This window comes from Oreochromis aureus, linkage group 3 (genome assembly GCF_013358895.1).
Source record: "Oreochromis aureus strain Israel breed Guangdong linkage group 3, ZZ_aureus, whole genome shotgun sequence".
NCBI classification, from domain to species: Eukaryota; Metazoa; Chordata; class Actinopteri; order Cichliformes; family Cichlidae; genus Oreochromis; species Oreochromis aureus.
This window is the reverse complement of record NC_052944.1, coordinates 80477475-80490660: the sequence shown is the minus strand read 5'-3', so window position 1 is coordinate 80490660 and position 13186 is coordinate 80477475. Positions and strand designations below refer to the sequence as shown.

The 13186-nt window shown below is 41.7% G+C and overlaps 2 protein-coding genes across 2 annotated transcripts in view; one reads left to right on the top strand and one right to left on the bottom strand.

Moving 5' to 3' along the window:
* Nucleotides 1-4206, bottom strand: part of homer3b (homer scaffold protein 3b) — a 49897-nt gene extending 45691 nt beyond the window's left edge. Inside the window, exon 1 of the mRNA XM_031731664.2 lies at nucleotides 3755-4206. Coding sequence (XP_031587524.1) covers nucleotides 3755-3759 — 5 coding nt within the window. The 5' untranslated portion in view covers nucleotides 3760-4206. The remainder of the gene's footprint in view (nucleotides 1-3754) is intronic.
* Nucleotides 4207-6480: 2274 nt separating this feature from the next.
* On the top strand, nucleotides 6481-13185 carry ddx49 (DEAD (Asp-Glu-Ala-Asp) box polypeptide 49). The gene is made up of 13 exons (XM_031731694.2): nucleotides 6481-6738; nucleotides 6930-7053; nucleotides 8083-8168; nucleotides 8548-8669; nucleotides 8909-9096; nucleotides 9547-9687; nucleotides 9946-10021; nucleotides 10317-10393; nucleotides 10565-10662; nucleotides 10752-10826; nucleotides 11119-11207; nucleotides 11390-11461; nucleotides 12927-13185. The coding sequence occupies exons 1-13, from the start codon at nucleotides 6624-6626 to the stop codon at nucleotides 13095-13097; spliced, it is 1434 nt and encodes a 477-aa protein (XP_031587554.1). The 5' UTR covers nucleotides 6481-6623; the 3' UTR covers nucleotides 13098-13185.
* The last annotated feature ends 1 nt before the right edge of the window (nucleotide 13186 follows it).

Below are 13186 nucleotides of genomic sequence, written 5' to 3'. Positions count from 1 at the left end.
CATTTTAAATTTGATGGCAGCGACATGTCAATAAGTTGGGACAGGGCCATGTTTACCACTGTGTAGCATGGCCTCTTCTTTTAACAACAGTCTGTAACAGTCTGGGAACTGAGGACACCAGTTGCGGGACTTTTGGGAGAGGAATGTTGTCCCATTCTTGTCTGATACAGGACTGCTCAAAGTGTCCTCTTTCTTGTATTTTTGGTTTCATGATGCTCTAATTGTTCTCAGTTGGTGAAAGATGGTCTCTACTGCAGGCGGCTCAGACTCTTCTACTATAAAGCAATGCTGTCATAGGTGCAGTGTGTCGTTTAGTATTGTCTTATTGAAATATGCAAGGCCGTCCTTGAGAAAGACGTGTGGATGGGAGCATTATATTGCATGTACACTTTTCAGCATTAATGATGCCTTTCCAGATGCACATGCTGCCAGTTACATGGGCACTGATGTACAGTCAGAGATGCAGGCTTTTGAACTGAGTGTTGATAACAAGCCGGATGGTCCTTCTCCTCTTAAATCCAGAACAGCGTCCATGTTTTCCCAGAAGAATTTAAAATTTTGATTTGTTTGACCATAGAACATTTTCCCAGTTTTCCTCAGTCCATTTTCAACGAGCTTTGGCCCAGAGAAAACGGCAGCATTTCTGGATCATGTTCACATATACCTCTTCTTTGCATCATAGACCTTTAACTTGCATTTGTGCATGCAGACAGTGATTTCTGGAAGTGTTGCTGAACCCGTGCAGCGATTTCCATGAAAGAATCATATCTGCTTTTAATGCAATGCTGCCTGAGGGACAGAAGATCATGGGCGCCCTGTATTGATTTTCAGCCTAGTCCCTTGTGCACAGCGATTTCTCCAGACACTCTGAATATTTTTTAATGATATTATGTACTGTAAATGAGGAGACATTTAAAAGTCTTCATATTTTTTCAATAAATGCAGACCTGTTGCCAAATAACATAATGGCAAAATGTTGTTTCCTTTCAGTAACACTTACTTTTCCAGCATTTTGTTGCCTCGATTCAACGTTTATGAGATGTTTTGCTGCCATTAAATTCAAAATGAGCTAATATTTTCCATGGAAGAGTAAAAGTGTCACAATTATTTGGAACTGGGGAGGATGTTGTACTATACTACTAATCAACAGTACCAAGAGAACATGAATCATATCCTGCACAAAACACAAAACAAAGAATTTCATTTAGGTTACACCTGCTTAAAAACACACATGAAAAAGACTTCTACTTAAGACCAAAGCTCCATTTAAAAATGGTACTTATACATAGTTCTCGCCTCATTAACACACAATAAACCCATTCATGAGGCTCCTCCAAATGTTGCCCGAAAATGCAGATTTTCTGAACCATTTTTAATGTGTTGCTGTTACCGAACATTGATGTTGAATTAATAGAAACTGATCATAAACTTCACCCTGTCTAAATCTGCAGCCTGTTACCTAAAGCTAGAAGGTGTTCATTATATCAAGACTGCATCTCCATCTATTTCCAGGCTACCCAGGTCAGAGGATGAGAACAAGAACTCCAAGACAAGCAGCACGCAGCTTGAAAGCACCTGTGTGAAAATTCATTTGGTTTATGGACCTGAAGCGACTCTTAATCAAGACTCTGCTCCATCTGTCAAGTGTGCAGAAGAGCTGCAGGCTGTCTCTGGATATTATGAGTTCTGCAGACTCCTGTTTGAGAGTACACGGTGGCCCAGTGACTAAATCCAGCTTTTTTTTCCCTTTTTTTTTTTTTTTTTTTTTTTCACCATTTGGCCCAGGTGACTGAATCCTGCTGCCTCTCTCCTGCTCAGAGGGATGAAGCAGAGTTGATGCCTGGCTTAAGCTCTGACAGTGAAAATGCATCAAACACAGGCCATCGGAGCAGATGTTTGCTTGTTTGTTACTGTCAGAGGACCATTTCCCCGCTGGCATCAACAGAGTGGATACAGTCTACTTTAAGCTTTTAGCGTTGACACTGTGGCACAATGCCACGCTGACTGGGGTTGGGTATTTAGTTCCTAATCTGACTTTTATGGACAGTAACACATTAGTGCACCCTCTCCATCTCACACATGGAGAACACGACAGCAAAAGAAATATTTGTGGTTTCAAAGCCCTGAAACCACAAATATTTCCATGACTCTGAAACCTCGAACCTTGAAACCTGAGAATTGAATGCGTGGGTGCTTTACAGCAGTTTGCAATCACTTTGTAAAAGTACTCCAATCAGTGCACTAACACAAGTGAAATATTACAGTTCATACTGGAATTTCAGGTATGTACAGCTACTTCTTGTTGGCCCGTTTACTTTAGTTTTTTTTTTTTCTTTTTAAATCGTAATTGTGAACAAAAAAAGGAAAGGTGAAAACTTTAATGGTTAATTGTGGCTGGGTGTGGTCTGCGCTGCGGCTCAGGTGCGTCCTCAGACTACGCCCCGCCAACCTGACCAACTCATTTGGCCCTGAAACGAACCAAACGGGGAGGATAAATAAAAGAAAAATATTAAACTCAATGAAAAACTGTTCAAATCCGAGTTTCCTGGATGACAGATGTCTCACAGTGCAGATTTTCTCTAGTCTTTTCCATTATCACATATTTTCCATCCATCTTCTTCTGCTTATCTGGATCCTGGGTCACAGGGCAGCACTCTAAGCAGATATGCCCAGAAGCCCCTCTCTTCTCTCCAGACACCTCTTCAAGCTCGACCCTGAGGCATTTCCAAGTCAAATATTTTGCTGGCAAGAAAATAAATGTTCTTGAAATGTATTTGAGATCACATTTTAGCTGTATAGGAGCACAGTTTTTAGGAAACGGGGTTGAATCTGATCAGTAAACGGGTAAATATCGGCACTGTTGCATTACTGTGCACTTGTGCACTGAGAACGATTACATTAAGTAGTTTAGGCTGCAAATAAATAGAATGTAAAACCACAATAATGCAATAATGCAGTGAAATCGGATCCTCCTGCGGGGGTGCCAGCTTATCGTGGCGCGTCAGTGAAATCACATTAAAGATAAAAGATGATGCTCTCGTGCTGTGCATTCATTTAAGGAGCATCTTAAAGCGTCATAGAAGTCTCCCAGAGGTTGGAAGCTAACAGCTTGGACTCCGGTAGTGGGAAGAAGGTTCAGGTGTATCTGAAGCCTAGCTGGAGACCTGCACGTATAATTGAACACACGCAAACACACTGACAGAGTTAATGAGATTGAGCGCAGCATGACACCAACAGCATCCCAATAAAAGGCACCCAGGATCCCCTGCAACAGAATCAGCCTGCAGACTCTCTCTTCAGTGAGGAGGAACAGAGTAGAGGAAGTCTCAGCAGTTGGAGCATTTAAATGACCTCCGTGTGCGTCATCATAAAAATATCACCATTACTTTTAAACAAACCGCCAGCGTGACAGCCAGACGGTTACATGTAATGCGATTATCTACGTTGGCACAGCAGTCAAAAAATAGAGTTTTGATCAAAATAAGTTGGGATCTGCGCTTAAAATTAAAGACTCCCTTCTCTCTCGGCAGCTACTGGGATGTAAACAAAGAAAACAGCAGACTGTCACATGTGAACTAACGGTAGAATTGCTCCAAAAGCGTGTACAAGATGCCGTCCAACGGAATCAAAAACCCACAACCTCAGAAACGAAGCTGCTTCGTCACAAAGTTCACATTCAGCTTTTGTTTTTTTCTTCTTTTCTTTAAATCAACACTTGAAGAGAAAGAATTTCAGACACAAAACCACAACTTACCCCATGCTCCGAGGATTTAGATGTTATTTTGTGGGTTAAATCCACTCTTAATTCCCCTCTCGCCAAAGAGATTTTTCCTTTCCTAAAATCCTGGACGTAAGTTACATTTTTGGAAAAAAAAAAAAAAAAAAAAAGACAAATCACTTCCGACGCCAGATTCCTCCAGTTTCCCCTCCAACAGTACTCCTCTCCGCTCAAGTCAGTTGCACTCCAACCCGCCTGCCCTTCTTTGTCCGCGGGGTTTCCACAGCCAAGAACACCGCGGAACTGTCGTATCCGTGCGTAATTACGCACCGCGAACGTTTGGCTCAGCTTTGCGGCTCGGACAGACGGACGAATGTCGATGAAAAGTCGGGCAGCACAGTGCTCTTGGCTCAAACCTTCTCCAGGACTTGTGTGCTGTGCTCCCCTCCCACTACTGTGCCAGATCACACTGGGATTCCATTCAACTATTTCTGTGGGACCGCGGGGCCTCCACAGTGCCATCTAACGGGCTCCGTGGAACCTACAAACGAACTCCTTATTATTCCGACTGTTCATTTATATGCCAGAATGAGAACTATGTCAAAATGGCATAGTTATAGCCTTAAATCCCCCGTCCCCGATAGCTATTTACGACAAAAGCTTAAGCAAACAATCAGTCATGATGCGCACTGCTGCACTTAATGTGTTAATCTCATGTTAAACCAGATTATGGTGAGTATGAAGATGTTTATAAAGAGCTATACGGTAATCCAATAATTTCAAATCAGTATAGAAATGTAAAAATATATGCCAGATTAGATTGGAGAGTTTTTTTTTGGGGGTTAAACTCAGATGCAGGCATTAAGCCTCTGAAAACTGAGAGCAATTGCTGTAGTTTTTATAGCCACATTGAATCTCCTGAGATTAAGTCTATTAAACAGTTCACTCCCTCCTTTGTTGTATTTTTCATTTCATAATTTGCCAAATACTTTTAGTGCATCGCCGATCTGGGATATAGACAGGTCGGTTAAGCACTACACAGTCTGTTTCTTTTTGGAAAAGCAAAACTTGTTTGCACCATTTTGTTTTCTTGTTAAAGTTCTATATTTCCCCCCTAAAAGTGCTGGAAACATTTCTGTGTGCTTAGAAAGAGTCTCCACTGATTTATCTGCATGAATATAGGCTGAACATGGGAGACTGGAGCCTCAAATGTGGTGGAAGAGCAATGGGAGCGCTAATCATGCTGCTCAGTGGGCTGTTACAGCGATGCAGCTGACTGCGCCTCTGTGCTGCAGGGAGGCAGCAGGGAACATCGGATCCTCGCCTTTGCATTCAACCAATCCTCCTTTTAATTTAGAGAGACACTTTTCACTCGGTCCAAGGCAGTTTGCGGCACAGCTGGACGGTCTGGACAGGATGGAGCTGAACCTTCAGGCCTTTGCCTTTAACACACAGGGCATTAATCACCTCTGGCAGCCTGGTGTGCAGACACAGATAGGTTTTTCTTGGTGAAGCTTCTTCTGCCTCTCTAGTCAAGCAGTAACTGAATTAACTCACATTGTCCTTCGCAAGCCCACAGTGGCAGGTGAGACTTGAAGCAAATACTCGCATGATGTGATAAACAAGAAATCATCTGCAAAACATTAGCAAATAAATCTATGCAGAGAATTAAATCTTGGATTTTTAAAGGAGATTCTGGAGTTTTCCATGTGAGACTGCTGCAGTTCTGTGCAGCACGGAACCACAGAGAGCCAGGAAAGAGTCAAGGTTTAAGTTCAAGGTTTATGCCCAAGCAGATGAGGATACGTGGCTGACTGAAAAGCCTCTAAAACCCACACGGACCACCTTCTGATCATAAAAACCATTTTCTGACTGATGTGAAATTTAACAAGTTCTGACCGGAGAAAGTGTATTTTTATGATGCCCGTGAAAGATTCCCTTCATCTTGCTGGTCATTAATCACACGTGACAATGCACCACGAAGCGATCAGTCTGACACAATCTGCCACATAGAGAAAATAACAGGTTTTTATCGATCTGAAACTTTGTCTCAACTTCATCATTGTGATGTGCATGGTGAGAACTTTACGACAGGTGATCTCTATCAGAACCCTGAGAGCGTGTGTTTGACAATAAAAACAACATCTTAGAAATCCAGGCAAATATATATATTACTGTAAAGATTGGGGAATTACAGATAGGCACCTTTCTTTCAATATTTCCTTTAAATGTGCACTGCAAAGACAAAGCAGAGACAGCCCAGCTCTACAGTGAAAATGCTGAGGCTCTGGCATGTTCAGAGGTCAATCCAAATCTGTAGTGCTGGACACAACGAACTGGAAAGCTGGCAAAGCCTCAAGCTCCACTGGGTGTGCATATTTCTTTGTGAATATGCACCGGTTAATTAAATTGAGGCTTTACTACCCCCGAGTCTTACAGAGGGGCCCAAGGTCTCATATATAGTTTCATTACATCATTATTTACCCACATAAGAACGCTCTGCATGTTCCTGCTTTAATTTCAATGCCTTAAAAACAGGCTGAATGATGCGCATGTCACAGAGAAACAGCTCATATATGAAGGGTCAGCTTTAGCATCGTTCACAAATAGATGAGATTGGATTTCTGTGGAGACAGAAATAACTTAACCGATCTATCAACAGCTTTTTTTTTGCTCCACTCTCTGCTTTCAGTGTCGTTCGCTACACCGACCAGCAGATGGCAGCAACGCGCACTTTCCTACAGTGAAGAAGACGCACTCTTGTTACGTAATCAGCGAGCGCCCGCGGATCTGACACACGAGGATGTGTTAGTGTTTACTGAAATAAGAGTATTTTAGCGATTCTTTTATCATAACGCGTCCACAGCTGATCTCACTGAGCTTCAGAGGACGAGGTAAATCAAAAATGGGCGACTTTTCCTCCCTCGGTCTGTCAGACTGGCTGGTTAAACAGTGTAAACAGCTGGGAATCAACAAACCCACTCCAGTCCAGGAAAACTGCATGCCAGCTATCCTCCAAGGTAAGACAGGACGGGAATACTGTCACATATATGCTTGTAATTCCTGCCGGAGGATCGCCAATAAGCTCTGAGTAACTGTTAAGCTGGTGTTGAGGATGTCTGGAAGACTTTCTCTGTTATTTACAGCGGAGGTGGACTTAATCTGCAGCTCTACATTTGCTCCATCATTGTCGAGGTGTTTCTTTTCACAGGTCGGGATTGTATGGGCTGTGCCAAGACCGGCAGTGGGAAAACAGCAGCGTTCGTGTTGCCAGTGCTGCAGAAACTCTCAGAGGACCCGTACGGCATCTTCTGCCTGGTGCTCACTCCCACCAGGTCAGTGCAGGGGACAGATGTGGACATCCAGAGTCTCAGTAATGCCTCATCAGACAAGCTGTAATAATGTTTTTACCAAGATAAAAGCCAAGGATATTTCCTCCATGTTTGTATTTTGTTATAGTTCGTTTTCAAGTTCACAAAGTCATTTAATTAGTTTACATTTTTTCCAAAAGTCTAGTTAAATTTAGCGAACTAACTTTTTTCATATCTGGTTTTATTATATATTATAATAACCTCGATGTACATTCAGGATTCATGGTGATAATTGAGAATCACCGGGTTGTTGCATAAATATTATTTTATGCTGTGTTATCTTCATTTTCAGAGATTTAACTGAAGAAATGGGAACAAATGATGTGTTTTTATTACAGGCAGCTGGTAAAAACGTGCCTAAAGATACGGTTTAAAATTGCTTTGTTGATCAGTCTGTTATGTGCGGTGTTGGGGTCGTAGCTTTAAAAAAAAGCAGTACACGTTGCTCTTTACTTCTCTTAAAAGTAATGCAGTACTTTGCTTAATTGCAAAGTACTGCTTTTTTTTGGTATACTGCTTTTTTTCTCACGGGCAAGTTACTCTGTAGTAATTATAACTGCAATATGATTACTGAATTAGAGTAACACGTTACATTATTGCCTTACTGAAAAATCTAATGTTATTACATTAACACGTTATTTTGGAGTGTGTTACACCTAATACCTGTTCATCATTTGAGTTAAGTGTCTCTATTATCCTTGAATGAGTCATAAGTTAGTGTTGGCTTAACAAACCAAAAACATTCATCTGAAAATGGTCAGGTACAAGGACTGGACTGAAAATGAGTGAAAGGCAGTCCAAGGAGTAACTTTGAAAGATCTTCAGAAAGTCCAAAGAACTATTGTTTCAGACCACTTAAAAAAAAAAAAAATATGAGAAAGTCTGGCTCCTTGGAAACAAAATATAAAGAAATGAGGGTTTTTCAAGATTTTGACACAGTACCGTAAATCCTCTCATATTTTCAACTCATTATGATATAAATATGTCACTCAGGGAGCTGGCCTATCAGATTGCAGAGCAGTTTCGAGTCCTGGGGAAACCTTTGGGTCTGAAAGACTGCATCATCGTCGGTGGAATGGGTAACTATTTTCTTATTTCTGGGTTGTTGGGGTTTTTTTGTTTGTTTGTTTGGGGGGTTTTTTTGCAAAAGCAAATAGAAAAGGATAAACATCAGATTCTTTTTCCCCTGAATCTTCCATCATTGTTTAAGCTAATAATTGAGCAGCTGACCTTTAATCAGAGTGTAAAAATGTGCCAAATTTACCTGTTTTTTTTGTGCTTTGAGTGAATTTAGTCCACCTGTGCAGAATTTACAGCTCACCTTTAAGGGTGGGGGTCCTCCTCAAAATGTGATGATGCTCAGCTGCAGGAACCAAACAATGTCGCTAGTTTCCATGAACTTTGTTTGCTTTTGTCTGATGCTCGTGCTCTGTGCTGACTCTGCTGTGTTGTGGGCAGATATGGTGACCCAAGCCCTGGAGCTGTCCAACCAACCGCATGTAGTCGTAGCAACGCCGGGCCGACTGGCCGATCACATCCGCAGCTCCAACACCTTCAGCATGAAGAGGATCCAGTTCTTGGTGAGTTCACCAAAACCCAGAAATAGATCAGATCCAATAACAAGAGTATTGTTACTACATAAACTTCTGTTTATATGAAGTACTTTCGTCACATACAAGTCGTAATCTTTCACCAGCGTACACACTATTTAGTCTTTTTCTAACCAGTGGAGCGACGGTTAGACAGTCAGTACCTGTGATTTATATAATATCTCCTGGTTTTAGTGACTGTTCATGTGTTGCCTTTTCGTCTGTGGCAGATTTTGGATGAGGCGGACCGGCTGCTGGAGCAGGGCTGTACCGACTTCACCAAAGACCTGGAGGTGATCTTGGAGATCTTGCCGGCCAAGCGTCAGACGCTGCTGTTCAGCGCCACACTGACCGACACCCTGCAGGAGCTGAAGAGCATCGCCATGAACAAACCGTTCTTTTGGGAGAGCAAATCGGAGTGAGTGACCTGCATCTGTCTGGGATTTGCAGGTTTTTCATGGTCCAGTGAGAAATCTAATCAAACTGTTAGCAGGTTCAGATTGTGAAACGGCGTGTGCAGATTTGCACGGATACGATCACAGACAACTAAAAGAAACGGTCTAAAATGTGAAAGTGTGTAGAGAATAAAACTCAGCAGCTGAGCTTTCTGTTCTCTGTTCAGCTTTACATGTTTTCTCCTCCTGGTGAGGTTAAATCTGTTATCTGATCTCCGTGGGCAGAAGAATGTAATAGAATCTGAGCGTGAGCGCTGTGTCACAGAGGCTCCACAGTGTTGGGTTGTTTCATCACCTGATGTTTCTGAAGCCCTGAATCCCCGTCACCTTCAGTGATGCTCTCTGTTATATTTTTTGAAATATCAAATCTAATGGGCGGTCAGTGATTTATCTTTTGTTATTGTTGTTGTCAGAACACGAACGGTAGAGGAGCTGGACCAGAGATACATCCTCACTCCAGAGAAGGTGAAGGACGCCTATCTGGTTCATCTGATCCAGACATTCACCGATGAGCATGATGACTGGTCCATCATCATTTTTACCAACACGTGCAAGTAAGAAGCCACGATGGGTTCAGCATCCTGTGTGCACATTTACAGATTAAAGCAGGGCGGTGCTGTTTTATGAAGCACAGTCTGGACTGTGATTGTTAATTTTCCACATGTTATAACATATATTTGATTTAGAAGAGGGAAAAAAACGATCATATGTATGATGTAAAACTTATGCGTGCAGGTCTTTGAGTGTTCTCGCCTTTTTGTTGCTGTGGTTACGCTCACGTCGCACTGAATACATTTTCTTGACCAATTCAGGAGCTGTCAGATCCTCACCATGATGCTGCGGGAGTTTAACTTTCCAACCATCTCTCTGCACTCCATGATGAAACAGGTGAGGCTTGTGTGAACAGCAGCGAGGGCACAAACTGACATCAGCAGGGTGTCTGCTGAGACATTTTAAGGGCAGCTTCTTTGCAGTGACAGCTGAATGAGGTGCAAAATCAATTAACTTTGCTTTCTGTGTTGGAGATTTCGCTGCTCCTGAGAGGTCCTCTACAAATATCTGCAGGGAATTATATTTGTGTCATTGAAGGGTTAAAGAGGGAACGTCTGTTAAAAAGGATCAGAGCTTTTTACAGCAGATAAATGAGCCCGCAGAATAACCGACTGTGCTTTTTGTTCTTCAGAAACAACGATTTGCAAACCTCGCCAAGTTCAAAGCCAGCGTCTACAAAATCCTGATAGCGACTGATGTAGCTGCCAGGTGAGAATGCACGCGGAGCAATGGAAAGAAATGAAAAAGCCACATTTTTATGACTCTAATCAGCAAACTGACACAAACATTTTGTAGTGTGAGCCTGTTTAAGGCTTCTGTCACTCAATGAAGTCACCACAAAGCAGAAACGTGCGTTTTCCTGTTACTTCCCACCCACAGGGGTTTGGATATCCCAACTGTCCAGGTCGTCATTAATCACAACACCCCCGGCCTTCCCAAGATCTACATCCACAGAGTCGGGCGAACAGCCAGAGCAGGTTTTTTTTTTTTTTTGTCCCTTCTTAAATCGTCTTCCTCACATCTGACATAAACACCACTCATACACTGTGATGTTTTCCTCCTGCAGGGAGGAACGGAGTGTCCATCACGCTGGTCACGCAGTACGACATCCACCTGATTCACTCCATCGAAGAACAGATTCGTAAGTCACATCAGGAGCATCTAAGAGCTCAGTTTAAGGATCTGTGGATGAAGTTGGTAGAAAAGCTGGACCTCAGGATAGATTGTAGTCCATCGGTAACATTAATGAGTAAAACATGTAAAACTTTTGACTTTTAGAGATTTTATTTATCTTAAACTTGTTTGCACAATATCTGATTGTAAAAAAGGTTAGGTAATGATTTTTGCTTTTTGAGATCTGCAGCAGCTCATTATTATCTTGTAAATATCACAAAGTGCATGTGTTTAAACACTGGCCTCTCGTCTTCTTACAGAAACAAAGCTGAAGGAATATCCTGTGGTGGAGAAGGAAGTCCTAAAGATCCTCACCCAAGTCAATGTGACCCGGCGGGAGTGTGAGATAGTACGGATGTTTTAATCACTCATGCTCACCTCTTGCTTTTCACTGAATCCAGTTAAAGTGGAACTTTGCTCCTTGTTTCACACGATGACTGACAGTATGAAAATCGTCCCGTTAGTCAGGGACGCCTGTTTTTAACCTGCCCCACCAGTTTCAGTGTTTTCACTGTAAACTCCGTGTTGCAGAAACTCGAGTCAACGGACTTTGATGAGAAAAAAGAGATCAACAAGAGGAAACAGCTGATCCTGGAGGGCAAGGTGAGTGCAGCCTCTTAGTTAATTATTTAAACATTATTCTGTTTTTGATTTGAAGTATCATTATTATATTTTTAAGTCAAGTTTAACGTCTGAACAACAGTGAGGCGTTATTTTCCAGATCTCGGGGTCACTGCTACTTAGGCAGAAGGGACAAAATAATTTCAATATTTTGATATAAATACAAATAGTAAAACTAGACTAGAGTCTATGAAAGGTCTGTAAAATAAAGAGCTTCTTATAAACTCTAAAATATTTATGAATCATGCTTTATGCCTTTTACTTCACATTTAATGTTGATTGGAGATCATAAACATTCAGAACAGCAGCGTTACACATCGACTCACCAAAACTATGAATACGAGACAAATTAAATGTTATCCAGTATTTGACAGTCTCCTGATGACATCACCTACTCCTGAAGGGTGAATGGCAAAGCAAGGTTAATGGCTTGGTGAGCTATTTTTACCGGGCTAAATCGCCATGGCAACTTATGCTGAATACATCACCTGTGCAGGATATGTTCCAAGTTTAGTTTAAAATGAGCTGGATTTTATTATTATTTTTAATTTATTTACAGGATATAGATTATGAAGGAATGATATATGCAACTAAAATGAGAACTAGCTATAAAGTTCCAGCAGTGCAAACTGGAAGTCTTTTATAGTGCTGTAATTGCAGCTGCTGGAGCAAAATTGACAATGGCATTTGTCACAGCGCACAATCAATAATATTTTCCTGCGAGGCTGTGGGAAAGTAACCTCCAACTAAATACATCCAGATTAAAGTTTCAGAGCTCTGATGTTCACCTGACATAAATAATTAAATCAATTGAAATGTTTTTATTTTACGAGTCTGCCTTGCAGCAGTGTTGCATTTAAATGTTCAATGTTTGTTCTTTATAGGTTTTAATTGTTTTATCATCACCGTTGTCAGGTAGCAGTCACACTCACACATGTGAAGTGTAATGAGAGCCCACACAGAGCATGAAGCAGAGAACATTTAATAACCACTCTGTCATCTCTGATTGGGGATCTGTATTTGTCAAGCCAGCAACTACAAGACAGCTGTCATCACTGAGGGTCAAAGGTTATGCTGCTTACACTCACAGGCAGTAGCTTTTGTGGTCATGTCTACTTTTAGTACGGATCCTGTACACGAGAAAATCCATCATTAGTGTCCAGTGCCATTTTGCAGCCCAGAACTGATGGAATAACCTGTACGTGTACATAGCTAGCCTGTGTGAAACAAGCCTTTAGCAGCAATGTGATGTTTTAGCTGCATAGGTGTAATGAAAACTGACACAGAAAGCAACAGAATCTGAACACACTTGATAGCAGCAGGTGCCTCTCTGTCTACTGTGTTTTAAATAAAGTGTAAAAGACCAAAAGTGCCTAAAATACCTGGTACCTGCCCCACAGTGAGTTTGGCACTCTGGTATTTATGAACTCATTTCCTGCCATTTCAGGATCCAGAGCTGGAGGCCAAGAGGAAAGCTGAGTTGGAGAAGATCAGAAGCCAGAAGAAGAAGTTCAAACAGAAAATCCAGGAGAGCATTCAGAAACAGAAGCAGCTAAAAAAGAAACTGATGAAGAGAAGACAGATGAAAAAGAAAGAGACGGCGCAGGCAACTGCATGAAAACCGCCTCATGTATATACTGCACACTGCATCTGTATAATACCTGTAATATTTGTACCTCCAAATAAACTTCAAGCCACAGAAACAAC

What these genes read in the sequence shown, in the direction of transcription:
- ddx49 (XM_031731694.2), top strand. Translation starts at nt 6,624, where the DNA reads ATGGGCGACTTTTCCTCCCTCGGTCTGTCAGACTGGCTGGTTAAACAG. An exon ending in CTCCATCGAAGAACAGATTC is followed by an intron (nt 10,827 to 11,118) that starts GTAAGTCACATC and finishes GTCTTCTTACAG; the next exon opens with AAACAAAGCTGAAGGAATAT. An exon ending in AGCTGATCCTGGAGGGCAAG is followed by an intron (nt 11,462 to 12,926) that starts GTGAGTGCAGCC and finishes CTGCCATTTCAG; the next exon opens with GATCCAGAGCTGGAGGCCAA.